This window comes from Astatotilapia calliptera, chromosome 16, assembly GCF_964374335.1.
Source record: "Astatotilapia calliptera chromosome 16, fAstCal68.1, whole genome shotgun sequence".
Taxonomy (NCBI): domain Eukaryota; kingdom Metazoa; phylum Chordata; class Actinopteri; order Cichliformes; family Cichlidae; genus Astatotilapia; species Astatotilapia calliptera.
In genome coordinates, this window is record NC_137437.1 from 10,401,131 (window position 1) to 10,415,091 (window position 13,961).

General features: G+C 41.6%; 1 protein-coding gene across 1 annotated transcript; it reads left to right on the forward strand.

The window, feature by feature from the left end:
• The first annotated feature begins 4,890 nt into the window (after positions 1-4,890).
• Positions 4,891-13,665, forward strand: tnfsf11 (TNF superfamily member 11). Its single transcript, XM_026145637.2, has 4 exons — positions 4,891-5,227; positions 7,697-7,732; positions 10,984-11,107; positions 11,852-13,665. The coding sequence occupies exons 1-4, from the start codon at positions 5,024-5,026 to the stop codon at positions 12,283-12,285; spliced, it is 798 nt and encodes a 265-aa protein (XP_026001422.1). The 5' UTR covers positions 4,891-5,023; the 3' UTR covers positions 12,286-13,665.
• Positions 13,666-13,961: the final 296 nt, after the last annotated feature.

Consider the following 13,961-nt stretch of genomic DNA (forward strand, 5'->3'; position numbering starts at 1 on the left):
CCACCCTTTTTTGCGCCACGGACTGGTTTATGCCCGACAATATTTTCACGGACCGGCCTTTAAGGTGTCGCGGATAAATGAGGGAGGGGCTAATAATCGGCTCAGTCATTTTTAATGATCGTTGAAAGCCCAGATCGTAATCGTGATTAAAATTCGATTAATTGAGCAGCCCTACTTTATACATCATTCTGTCATTCTGCCTATTAGACTGTTTGGCTTTTCAATTATGCTGAAACTCTCCCAGATCAGCGTGTCACCAGCTATCTGTCAGTGGATCACCTCTGACACTCGGTCCCTCAGTATTGGTGCCCCTCAAGGATGTGTCCTCTCACCGCTATTGTTCTCTCTCTACACCAATGACTGCACCTCCAAGAACTCGGCTGTTAAACTCCTAAAGTCTGCAGATGACATAACCGTCATTGGCCTCATTCAGGATGGTGATGAGTCTGCATATCGGCAGGAAGTTGAGCGGCTGGTACTCTGGTGCAGTCAGCACAATCTGGAGCTGAACACGCTTAAGACTGTAGAGATGACAGTGGACTTCAGGAGACATCCCTCAACACCCCTCCCCTTCACTATATCAGACAGTCTGGTGTTGACTGTGGAGATCTTCAAGTTCCTGGGTACCACCATCTCCCAGGACCTGAAGTGGGAAACCAACATCTCCTCCATCCTCAAAAAGACCCAGCAGAGGATGTACTTCCTGAGACAACTTTGAAGTACAGTCTTCCACAGGAGCTGCTGATCCAGTTCTACACTGCAGTCATTGAGTCTGTCCTGTGCTCCTCCATCACAGTCTGGTATGGAGCAGCCACTAAACAGGACAGGCACAGACTGCAGCGGACTGTACGGGCAGCAGAAAGGATCATTGGCGCCCCCCTGCCCTCCATCCAGGACCTGTACCTCTCAAGAACCAGGAAATGGGCAGGGAAAACCATCACAGATCCCTCACACCCTGGATACAGACTTTTTGACCTGCTGCCTCTGGCAGACGGTATAGAAGACCAGGACCACCCGTCATAGGAACAGTTTCTTTCCCCTCGCCATCTCCCTCCTAAACAGTTGCTAGACTGCAACTGCACTTTATGTACATTCTGTGGTATTTATTCACTTCTGCCATCCTGTATTTTATGTATATAAGATTTAGACTGGTTATTTAGGGTTGGTTTACACGCCTTTGTGTATGTATGTGTGCATATGTGCATACTTATACATCTATCTATATATATGTGAATATGTGTGTGTATTGTGCCATTTACATATAGTTACATATTGTTGTAATTGACATTGCTGTGCTTGAGAGTCACCATCTATCGGAACCAAATTCCTTGTATGAGTTTGCGCACATACATGGCCAATAAACGTGATTCTGATTGTGATTCCAGTGGTGACATCCTACATGGCGCCACATTCATATGGATTTGCCTGGATCCCTTTCAGCAGAAGAAGGAGAAGCCACATTCATCTGTACTACAACCAGTTCTACTCACAGTAGCTTCAAGAAACCACCACTCCTATTGACACAGCTACTGACATCTACTGGTGGGATTTTACACACTGTAACTTCATATGGTAAAAGGGCTGATTCCTATGTAATGCTTTTATACCAGGAGCAATCAAAGTGCTTTATATAACATGACTCATTCACAATGATACTCACAAGCACTTTTTTCACTTAAGTGCTATCTATCATTTTTTTGTTATATTTCTAACATTCAGATACATTCATACTCTGATGGAGGCGTTGGAGAGCAAGTTGTCGTATCTTGTCCAAGGATATTTGGCATGCAAACTGGAACAGCCAGTCCACCAACCTTCTGATCAGTAGATGACCTGCTCGCTCTACCCCCTGAACTTCAGCCACCCACTCATGACTTGTGTTCTCCCAAGTCTAGGACTAGAGTGGAATCACTGACAAGAATTCACAACTATTTACATTGCCCAAACTATAGTATCAAAAGTACTTTCTGCATGTCTCCAAAATATAGGGTTAGTTTGGGACTAAGGCTTGGACAGTCACTGATTAAGAGTTAGACCACAGAGGGTTAAAAGAGAAATAGTTGATCTGCAGTTCCAGATGAAATGGAAAAAAATGTGAAAATGTTTTCTTACATGTTGTTTCATGTCTCCTCCATTGCAGTTTTTACACACAAGCCCAAATGGCATTGAAACCCGCGAATACACATACTCAAATTCTTGCTCCATTATGTTTCGGTCGATCTGGCATCAAGCTGATAAACTTATCTGATATCACTCTTGCATTGATGCCCCCATCCATCTAAGTGGCATCTTTTTGGCATGACATGGGATTGTTTTGCAATCAGATTAATGAAGTCTTTGAAGTTCTTCATGTTAAACCAATACTGAAACTGACAGAGCATCAGGAGGATGCTAAAGCTTGATTCCAGACACCATGGGATGCCCTGCTTGCCTGTGTTGACATATCAGCACTGTCTTGCGAAAATTTTTTGGAAGAACAGACCCAACTATACCTTAAACAGCAGCTTGAAATAACTAGATTATGCAGAAAAAATGCTTACATATGCACTAAAATAACACTTCAAACAATATTTATTACAGAGTAAGAAACACAGGGCTTGACCATAATGTAACACGTGGGAATGAGGCTGGGGAAGATGAAGCTACAGGAAGTATGAAGTCTCTAAAGACGTTAATAGTTTAAATCAGTGCACACTGGAAAATTACCAACCCTAGCTAATGTTGTCTAATGTTGTTTTGCTAAACAATAATGTGAATTTGCCTCTAACGTGTTTCAGTTTAACAAAACTGACAATTTAATAGCGTATTAAGGCATCTCTAAACAAAATTAATGAGAGGATCAACTGTTGTCGATCAACAATACAAAGTGACATGTCTTTATGGAAGAGAAAACAGCAGAATAACAGCTAATTTCCAATATTTTTTTAAGACAATGAATCAATATCACCCCTTGCTTCAGCTGCACAGAACACCCGGGCAGGAAAAAAAGCTCTTTTCCTTTTCCTATCAGGAAAACTGTGGAATCAAAGTCCTGTAAGGCCCGGGTTTGTCCAATCTGCACATACACATAATTCACCATGATGAAACTCCGATTAAAAAACACCAACTCACTGCCCCGCCAACTCATCAAATTACTACAGGGACAGAGACAACTTCCTAGTGTGATGTAATATGATGCATGTTCACAAAAAAAGCGTAAGAGCTCTGCTTCAAATTCACTTTTTCATCTAAATTTTAGCCTTTATGTTTCGCAAAACATGTCAAATCAAAAGTACATTTCCAAGAAATATTATGCATGACTCAAAAGAAAAAAAAAAGACTTACAAGCTGCTCTTTAACAAATATACTGAAAAAACACATCTGATTCACAATTCACAAGAAGTGAAGGGTTGCGTTTAGTGGGCTGATTTCACAAGTTTACTGTCGTGGTGCATTTCTGTGGTGCCAACCAGGAACTTACAAAAAAACAACAAAATTCCAATGCAGAGATGTGATAAATGCATGATTAAGAGTTTCCGTGCATTTTACACAAAGGAATGTCTTCAAATGTGACCTCTTTCCTGTGTTACAAGAAACAAAACCACATCACTTTATCAGTTATGCTGGCCCAGCCAGAGACCTCTGTGCACACAGACCCTAGGTTATTACATTAGACTAAAGCAGGACTAAAGCATATGGTTAAACACCACCAACAAGTGAGGGACCAAGAAAAAATCAGTTAGGTAACCATGGGAAATCAGAAACTGCTAATAGAAATAAAACACCAAACTGAATCTCTTTAAAAATATGCTGATAATTTAGAAAGTTCTAATTGTTTTAGCAGTGGTCAGACCCCCAGCCTCCATATACATGCGTCCGGGACATGGTTGCCCAATAGTAATGTGGCGGCAGCAATGAAGCACAGGATTCACAGAATGTTATACTTCATTCAGCCAGTAATCTGCACCACTGTTCATCAGAACTCCCTCTCTGAAAGACATGACGATGGCTGAACAGGACCAAAAAGCACCACTGAATCTGTTGAGCTAATGAGATCTGACACACAAAGACTCACTATCTTAAAGCAGAATGTGTCTTGTATATGTTTGACTTCACTGAGGTGCTGGAGCTTAGTTAACTGTTTAAGTTCAAGAACTTTTTGCCCCTCAGTCCGGACCCATTATGCAACTTCCATAAGTGGATGTGAGACATTGAAGCCTCCCTCTACTGGATAAGGAAACATCTTATATATCCAGTAGGTCAGAATAGACTCTGCATTAAAAGCTATTCTCGGGTTCTCCCTTTTATTCCGAAGGCGTCGGCACAGCAGGCAGCTTTGCCTGTTTTGTTTTGGACAGATTTTTATGCCGGTTGCATTTCCTGTCGCTACCCCCAGGGAACCTTTGGCTCCTCTTGAGATCAACCCAGAGAGCTTTCACTTTTTAGGTGACTGTGTAAACCAGTACACGTGGAAACATAGCGGTGTAAAAACGAGGAAGATCATATCTGAATACTTTTAAAATCACTAAGACAAGTTTTTTCTAAGCAAAGCAGCATTTTTTTTAGTATTTATGTCAAAAATTAATGAATGAATGAATGTATGGCTGAATATGTTTGTATTTTATTTGATCTTTTTCTCGGTTTTCTTTAAAAAACAAAACAGGAGTGCCCACTGATCACTGATGGGTTGGATTTTTTTCTTTTTTAAACCCATCCTCTTTGCATCCCTGCTGTGCGCCTAATTCATGTTCACGGGGTGTAGACGGGAAGGGGAGGATCACACATTAACGCGTCTCCACAAAGGGCCAGACATAAAGGGCTCGCTTTACCTGTCATGCGCTCAGGTCGATCCGGTTGACAGTCCTGCTCGAGTCTGTTTCTCTCCGGCTACCGGAGGATCCCTCTGATTGGCTGCAGACGCAAACGCGCTCTCTCAGCCCACCCACTGCTGATTATAGGGACTCTTGCAAACTCGGTTTCCTTCCTTGCATTGAGTCTGGGACCTGGCCCCGGGGCTGAACGGCACACACACAAAGCGCGCAGCATGGCAGCTACCCACAGCGAGTACAGAGGCTACCTGCGGAACACCGTCGACATCGAGGTGGGGCAGCAGCACCGCTTCCACCCGGTGCAGAGTTCGGAACCCACATACCGGCCGCTCCTATTCGGGACCCTCGCTGTTATGGGATTGCTTCAGGTGGCCTCCAGCGTGGCGATCTTATTACACCTGACAGGTTATCTCCAAGAGGTAAGAATCTCAGAGCAACAGCGTGGTGTGATCTACTGCATAGTTCGGTCCTATACTGCTTTCATTGTGTGTGTAGCTTCACTCAAACTTGGGGTTTGTGTGTAAATATTTACTTCTAAAAGACTGTCAACAATTGCTGGCCGTGAGCGAGGTAGGACCGGGTCCAGGGATGTTTGCGCAACTTTACAATACCTATAAAATGTCAGATAACCTTTCTAGCTCTACATGTAAAGCAACCTGTGAAGATAAAAAAAGAGAGAGAGAGAGAGGGGGGGGGGGGGGGGGGGAGCAGCTTTCAGATCGAGCCACTTGTGCTGTTCTCCGCGCAAAGCTTTGGTGCACTTTGGTGTTCCTTTGAAGGTGCTGCGCCTCGGCGGCACGCAGTTAAACTGCTGCCTCGCTGCAGAAACACCCTGACTCGCTGATAGCATCTCACGAACCCCCCTTAAAGATTTTTTTTCCTTTCCACGAAGATTACCTGTTTTTGAGACGATAACATCTCAGCAACTGAGGCTCGGCTGCGAATCCAAATGTCAGTCTCCATGATGTCTTGTTTGCAAAATACAGATGTTTTCACTTGAGGCTGCCGCTGCTGCCGCTGAAGTTCTTCGTGCAGCGTGTTTACATGCCGTCCGCGAGCTGTATTTGTAATCTGTGTGTGACATTAGCTGTAAACGTTTGAGGATAAGCAGAAACGCAGTGGAGGCAGGGGAGTATGGCAAAGTTCAAGCAGGACCCTGTGGATGTTCCGACGTGCTGCCATGTGTGACAGCGCAGTGACATATGATCTGGGATCGCTCATATTCCTTGAAGACGCGTGTGTGGCATCTTGTAGGTTGCGTGTCTGCGATGATGTGAAATAATAATAATAATAATAGTATTAATAATTGTTTTTTCTACTTGATGGCGGTTTTAGAGTTGAATAATCGTCGTGTTTGAACAAGCCGAGAGGGCAGACCGCATCTCTGCTCTGTCAGGATGCACTAAGTTCACCTGGCGAGCATCTCTCTTCCTCCTTTCTCCCTTTTCCCATCTCTTCCACCTGTTTATGTGTGAATTTCGGGGGCGTTTTACAGGGCTCATAAAATCGTAATCCTATAAAAGTAATGGTACAAAAATTATGGCAGGTACTAATTATGCAATATCATACAGTTCATCAAAGTCTATATAATCTTAATGCTGCAGCTGGAAATGATTTAAAATACTCGCACTGTTGGATAGCTTTAGCTCTAACAACACAGCTACATATATTTGTACATTTATTGGAGAAATTGTATAAGATAATAATTCAGTTCAGTTTTAATTATATAGCGTGGAATTACAACAGTCGCCTTAAGGCACTTTATATTCTAAGGTAAAAACCCTAAAGTAATACAGAGAAAATCCTAACAATCAGATGATCCCCTATGAGCAAGCACTGGAGGACAGTGGGAAGGAAAAACTCCCTTTTAACAGGAAGAAACATCCTGCTGAACCAGGATCAGGGAGGGGCGGCTATCTGCCAAGACCGGTTACAAGTGAGATGAGGAAAGTATAAGTAATAAGTAACTAAAGTTTTAAAATAAACAAGGTGGTACCTCAGGGATACAGTGGAGTATAAAGTAGCATAGCATGAAAATACTGAAAGTGGTAGTTTGAGAGCCAATCATATTTCCAGAGGGGGCCAGTGCCACCCTATGCCTCCATTCTCTAGAGACACCCCTGATTATTATTTTTTGGCTTGTCAATAAAGGAACACTAAAGAAAGGCAGGGTTTTTATTATACAGATATGGATTTAATTCCATAGCTGTACAATAAAAGTGTGTGGAATTGTCTGAGAAGATGACAAGAGGGGAAGGCTGTCTTAAGTACCCAGCAGCACAAGAGGCCCTGTGGTTGGTCAGGGCTTTTTTCCGATGACAGATGCATATAGCAGCAGTCTGTGTGAGTCATCAGTATGGTGCTGGGCCATCATCTGACCACAACACCTGTAAAACTTCCTGGAGATGGTGAGGAGACCTGGGATTGGCACAGTGTCATGCAGAGATAGGAATGTGCTGAAGAGACTATTTTTAATTTAAAACAGCTGATTGGAATGTGAAGGTTAAAGTGTGTTTGCGTGCATGGGAGACTATTGGTTGTTATTACACACAGATAACAGAACAGCAGCAACTGAGAGCCAAAGCTCAAGTTACAAAACAGACTTCTTTTTCCCCTCCTGTTGCGGTGGAATGCAGAATGACATGCGGAAAATAGCCTCCCACTCTCTTGTACTCTCGCAGACACACACACACACACACACTGATGTGTACTGTATGCGTGAGTCTTAATCTCATCTTACAGGACAGCCTGTAGAGCCTGAGATATTTCTCCTATCTTGACCTGTCAGAGAACCATTCTTGAGATAGATTCGGCTCATTAAATATGATGTTATCACTGCATTAAAAACAAAACAAAATCTCTATAACCGTTTTTGTTTCTTTCTTCAGGTAGATTTGTCCACAACTCCACATCGGCCCATGGAGGTGAGTCTGACCCCTGGGTGACCCCAGGCAACATGCCCTCTGACACATTCCACTCAGATATTGTGCATTTTCACACGTCCCTCCTGCTGCAACATTATACACATGCTACACGCATACATGCACTTAGTTAATCAGACTTGATCATCTGTAGATTTTGATTTCCTCCAATCAACTCTGAAATTGTCATTAAAGTAAAGCTTAAGAAAGAAGTAGTTACACTGCTGCTAATTAGAGATAATGCCACAGAGGCTAAAAGTAATCTGCTTTAAGAATACGCCAACGCTTGCAAGGTATTTCCTTTTGTCACTGCAAAGGGGGAAGTACATGTTTTTTGTTTTGTTTTTTAACAGAGAAGAGCCTAAAGCACTTGGAAAACAGGATAATCATGTGCAATTTCTGCAGTGACAGGAGTTATGATTTTCCCATGGGTATGTTTTTCAGTGCACACCACAGCTTCTGTAAAGCAAGCACAAAAACCCTAGGTGGTCACACAGGCTGGAGAGAGGTCAGACCACAGCAGGAAAAACACCTCTCTGCCTTTGATATAGCATTGAATAGCTTCTTGGGGTTTTTTCCCCCCACAAGTTTGATTAATCTTCGATGTAGAATGTAGTTTACAGCATTGGCCATTACTGAGTCACCCATTGGCGTCAGTGGTCGCAGAGTGTTTGTTCGATGATCGGGAGAAGCACGAGGGAGTTGTAAAATGGAAATTCTTAATCGCTGAAGTCATATTTTCTAATCCCTCTATAGAAGTTGCCGCCCATTTTTTTTTAAAGTAGAGCAATAGCAAAAAAACAGTCCAGGAAGTAAAATAACACTGGGTTCCCATAATGTTTTAATTTCCTTTGAAATTATGTATTTGTGTTTGATATCCCTGGCGGAGTGCTTGCACAAACCACCCAGCCTGTCTTGTACTGAGGAGTTCATTGTGTCAGCCCTGCGGCTGTTTCCCATGTAGCACAGGAAGACATGCTGGGAGTTTTTATGAGGTGTCAGGATGACAGGTCCTCATGGCCAGTGCTGTGTTGTGTCGGGGTCAGCACCGAGACTGTTGGTGATCCCTGCAGACTATAGAAGAGAGTTGGTGCTCTCAGGCCTCAGCTGGACAGCTATCGGCTCATTTTTGATGTGAGACAGGATGTTCAGGCTTGGCCTGCACTGGGGCTGGGCCTGTGGTCAGTAAGATCTGGGGAGTGGTGAGAACACAGTGCCATGAATCAGACATAGCTCATGATCTGAATGTTTAGAGATCTGTTTTAGGAGTCAGATGCAGTACGAAATACAAAGAGACAATCTGCTTTGGTGGCCAAGTTCTGAGTGAGAGGACTTTTGTTCTAGTGTAGCATCACAGAAACCACTCATCAACATAATAGACATGGGGAAGGATGGATGCGGTGTGTTGTTAAAAGGCTGAACTGAAGCCTGCATTCACTGTGGTGTTGCAGGACCAAGCATGTGCAATCCAGTCAGCCTTAGCTGCATGAATATTTTCTAAGCACGTCTTCATCGTGTAGCAGCTTAGCCTGGTGCAGAGTGGCTGCCATCCTGCACACTTTACTTCTAGGTCCCTGTGTCGCTCAGGTAGCTGCCAAGCTGCTGTTAACTTTGTTTAAATAATCTCTTCACTATGGTTAAAGAGGTATGACTTGGTCTCACCACAAATCAAGATAGATCCCACAATGTAGGGCCAACTGGGAGAGCATTCACAATTGCTTTGTAGCCTTGGCAAGGCCTTGTTTACCCCTGTCTCATTCCAGGGCGCTGCACTATAAACATGTTTGTGCAGCAAATTGTTTTTGGGGGACAGAGACTGCTAATCTTAGCTTGAGATCTGTGCAAATTTGTCTAGACTTAGGCTGTGAATAAATACTTAAGAGCAATATTAGAGCGTTAAAGGTGTGACGTTGCCAGACTGGCTTTGTACTGGAGTTTATTTGGAATGTGCAACTGTGCACATGTGTGGTTTCACAACTGGTATGTTTAAAACTTTCAACACTCTCCTTTTCATTAGATTTTTTTTTTTTTAATCTTGGCTCAGAGTTGAGGTGAGATAATCCTGCCATTATACCTGCATTCTTCCAATCAGAGGAAACTGCTTAAAAAGTTTAATAATCTTCACCCCAGTGTTTTGCGGCAAAGCCCTATCTGTTACACAGAGCATGTGAATAAATACTCAATTTAAAAACAAGTGATAGTGGCATAACACTACACACTAACACTATATATATCTATGTCTATCTATTTATCTATATATATATATATTCCACCTTATCCCTGGGATGTCTTGAGTAAGAGCAGTCAGAAAACAACACTCACACCTGATATTTTAATTTCATGCCAGATGTGTAGGAGAGTTGGCAGCTCCTTTGCAACTGTTTACTTGCTTGGAAACCATGTTTTCCTTGACTGTATATGCTCTGTCTTGCCTGAGGACAGCCCGGTTCAGACAGTGGATGGCGGCGTCATCGCGGCCTTGAATAGAATCAGCAGTCAGTGACTGAATTCAGTCCAGACACTATTGCTGCCAAATCCCTGAGAAGAACAATCTTTCTGAAAGTTTACACTCACCAGGAGGTCACACACATCTTCAAGTATACACACATGCTCAGCTCCATGGAAAGAAGCAGTTATTCAAACAGACAGCAGAATAAAGCTGTGGGTAAAAAAATGTCAAAATCTTTTTAAAAACATTACAGCTTTATAGTGGGCCTATAATCGGATCTTTATTTTATGTCATATATATATGTATATATATATACTGTGTACTGTTCCAGTGGTCAATGTTTATAGTAAACTTGGCTAAAGTTTCATATAGTGAGGTCATTGTATGTACAAATAGTCTCTCTTAGCCAAAAGTTCAGGCTCCAGACTGCTCTGTTTCAGTCATCTTTTTCTACTCTTAGCTTTGTATGATGTCATCAAGAGTGGATGCACTTAATACGGTCATCACAAGCACTCATCCTCACCCACCTTTAACTTTCTGTTTACTAGAGGCAGCCAATCACAAGAAACCTTGCTCAGCTCACATGGCTCGCTTTCAGACCGAAGATTGACTGAGAGGCTGTATACTGATAGCATCATGTAATAGGCCCTGCTTAGTTCTAACCATGCTGGTGCAAGTTAATTGTGACTGATTATATGAGAGGTCGCTAAGTTCAAAACCTCACGATGATAAGCTCAGGAACACTTTCATGTTTGATCTGTAAATCTGTCAGTTTGTTATGTCAGCTTTTCCACTTTTTCTGCAGGAGGTGCAGACAGAGCCAATGCTGAATGCACTGAAAGATCCAAAGAAAAAAGGACGATGCAAGAATAAAGATGGCATGGCTTCAGCCCATCTACCAATCAGAACGGATCAGGATTTCTCAAAGAGTGAGTCTTAATCGAAATGTCTTTTTTTTTTTTACAGTTTCACATTTATAATAAATAAAATGTAAACGAAATATGTTATTTGCCCCATATGGGTTGATATAACTATTATATATAATATATGATTCATATTGTATGCATCATCCAGTTTAAAAAAAAATCGCCAAATGAAATGATTTGTTTTTAAACACTAACCAAAGTGCTCAACAAATGAAACATTAGCTTGCTACTATATGGCATATACTTGTCCTCTGCCTCATCAGAGGCTTCTCAAATAACTCTCTGAAGCCGTTACCAAGATGCCCCATGAGTGGCGAGACTTGCTCATACTTTTCCATTATGTTTTACTTTCTACTCATTGTAAACTGTGTAAATCTTAGTTGTACAAAAATAGCTACAGCTATGGTTGAATTCATAACTTTTTACCCTTGTTCAGTAGTACAGCATTAAACGTCCTTTAGAAATTACTTTGCATTGGGATACAAAGATGACTTCCTGTTTTAAGTGTTGAGTCTCTTGATGGTGCTATAATGTTAATGCTTAACAGAGTTGCAACGAATATAAGTTTTACAATAGAGAGGTTAAGTTTTAATGTTGTGACCTGATTTACTGAACCTTTAGTTTGAAACTAGGTTAGTTAAACTAGATTACTGCAAATATAGAAAGGATGTTCTTGATAAACAACAAAAGTTCTCTAAAGGTGAAGTAATTCATCCAGTTTTTCTGTTGTTCTTTGTCGTCACACAGAGAGTGAGCTGGCGGCCATCACCATTGAATGGGATGATACACATGCGCACCTCCATAACATGGGTTACCACAAGGGGAAACTGCTGGTGAGGGAAGCCGGTTCCTACTACGTTTACGCCAAAACTTGCTTTCGCTATTACAATTTCAAAGGGCCAATTTCAGACGACAATCCCCCAGTGGATGTTAAAAACACCCAGCTCTTCCAGTACTTGTGCCATGAGAGCATCAAACACAACAGCAAGGCTGTGGTATTAAGCAAGATGGGCAGCACTATGCGGTGGAACGGCACAACCTATAATATGTACTGTGCCCAGCAGGGACGAGGGGTCCAGCTGGATGTCGGAGATGCCTTGTTTGTCAATGTGTCCAACGCCTTCATGCTGGATCTGGCAGGAGAAGCGACGTATTTTGGGGCCATAAAGTGGGGTATCTGAAACTTAAATACATGGGGAGCGGACATGCTACTGAACATTTGATATGCCAAAGAACCACTGTTAGTGATGTTAATTTGTCAAAAGAGGTTTTTTTTGTTTTTGTTTTTTTTAAATTGTTTTGTTTTTTGTGTCACATTGTTTTGCATCAGATAGCCTTTTTAGACTCTTATTATGAGGAAAAACTTATGCAAAAGGTAAACACCTTTCAAAAAACAAACTTGTCTTTCCACTTTCTGTTTTTCCTTTCCCAAAAAGCAGAACTAGCACTCTCTACTTCACCCAAAATAGCACTTGAGTTTTATTGGACTTTTTTGTGGTTTGTGTTGGGGAATTTAAATACATTCAGTTTAGATTACAACATTTAGACTTAAGGATTGACATGTGTTTATGCACTAATTAAACGATTCACAAGGGAGCAACTAAGGAAGTAAGTTTGTTGGGAGGAGGTGCAGCAAGAAAGGATTTATCAGTGCTGATTGTTGGAGAAAAATGTCCAAAGAGAGAATTGGAGTTGATAGAGCATCTGCTTGTACTTAGCAGATTATCATAGGATAAAAATAAGGCCTTGGTATAAGTGTTTTCTTGAAAGTCTTTGGAAGTCAGATCAAGGCAGGCAGTGAAGCATCCTTGCAGTTTAGCAACTTTAGCGGATAGTGACAGTAATAGGTAATTTCACCCAAAAATTAAAATTAAAATTTAGGTTTAGTATGAGTTTGACTTGGGGCCATGGGGTTGTTGCTCCAAAAACATTTATTATCCATCTTTCCGCCCCAAGTGGTCATTTGAAGGTTACAACATGACAATGTCATAAATGACATGTTTGTTTCATTTATGACGATCAGCAAGTGAAGCAGATAGCAGGACTGTCTGACCATGAATGACAGGAATAGACTCCTGTCTCTTCTTTCACTAGACGGACCAAGTTGAGTTTGGTTCATCTTTAACTTAACTTTTTTTTTTTTGTTTGTTTGTTTTTCATTTGGCTCTTAGTGAGGTAAATGGGAATATGCACTAAATATTTATTTATTAGCTAGAAAAGTACAGAGACGGGCCACTGTTAAAGTGACCTTTCGCCTGTAAAATCATTTATATTTTATGTCTGTATGACATTCATTAAGCAGCACTTAGAGGAAATAGTAGGCACGCTTTTTGTTATTAAAACACAGGGGCTTCCTTTTAAATTCTATATTTATGTATCTCGATTTTTGACAATTCTGTGTGTACTTGCCTAGCCAAAAGCAATATGGTTATATTGTTTCTTCTACAAGATTGTAGCACACCTGTAAGACCTTCATCTGTTTTCATCTGCTAGATTTTTCTATTCAGTGTTCTTTTTATTTATGTTTGTGTATGTTTTAATAAAAAAAACCTACTTTTTTACAATTGTTTCAAGTGTATTGGAAAAGACCTGATCCAGGCTGTTGTTTGGTGTGGCTGAACTTCACAGGATTAGCTGCCTCAAGCTGTAAGGTGATGAACAGGCCACCCTGACTGTGATATGATTGCAATGTGAAATTTGATCATCTCCAAAATCTTTGGAAAATTCAACACCGCTGTTGCCAAAGAATGATGTCACGTTGTTCCTTTACCTCTGCACACCCGGTCACAGTGGCCCACTAGAAACCGCCCACTACTGCTAACTCACAGCAGATATTTGGAGACCCGGCTCGAAACGA

Excerpts from the sequence above, each read along its gene's own strand:
- tnfsf11 (XM_026145637.2), top strand. The coding sequence starts at position 5,024 with ATGGCAGCTACCCACAGCGAGTACAGAGGCTACCTGCGGAACACCGTC. Across the intron at positions 7,733-10,983 it reads CTCCACATCGGCCCATGGAG|GAGGTGCAGACAGAGCCAAT; the intron begins GTGAGTCTGACC and ends CTTTTTCTGCAG. Across the intron at positions 11,108-11,851 it reads GGATCAGGATTTCTCAAAGA|AGAGTGAGCTGGCGGCCATC; the intron begins GTGAGTCTTAAT and ends GTCGTCACACAG.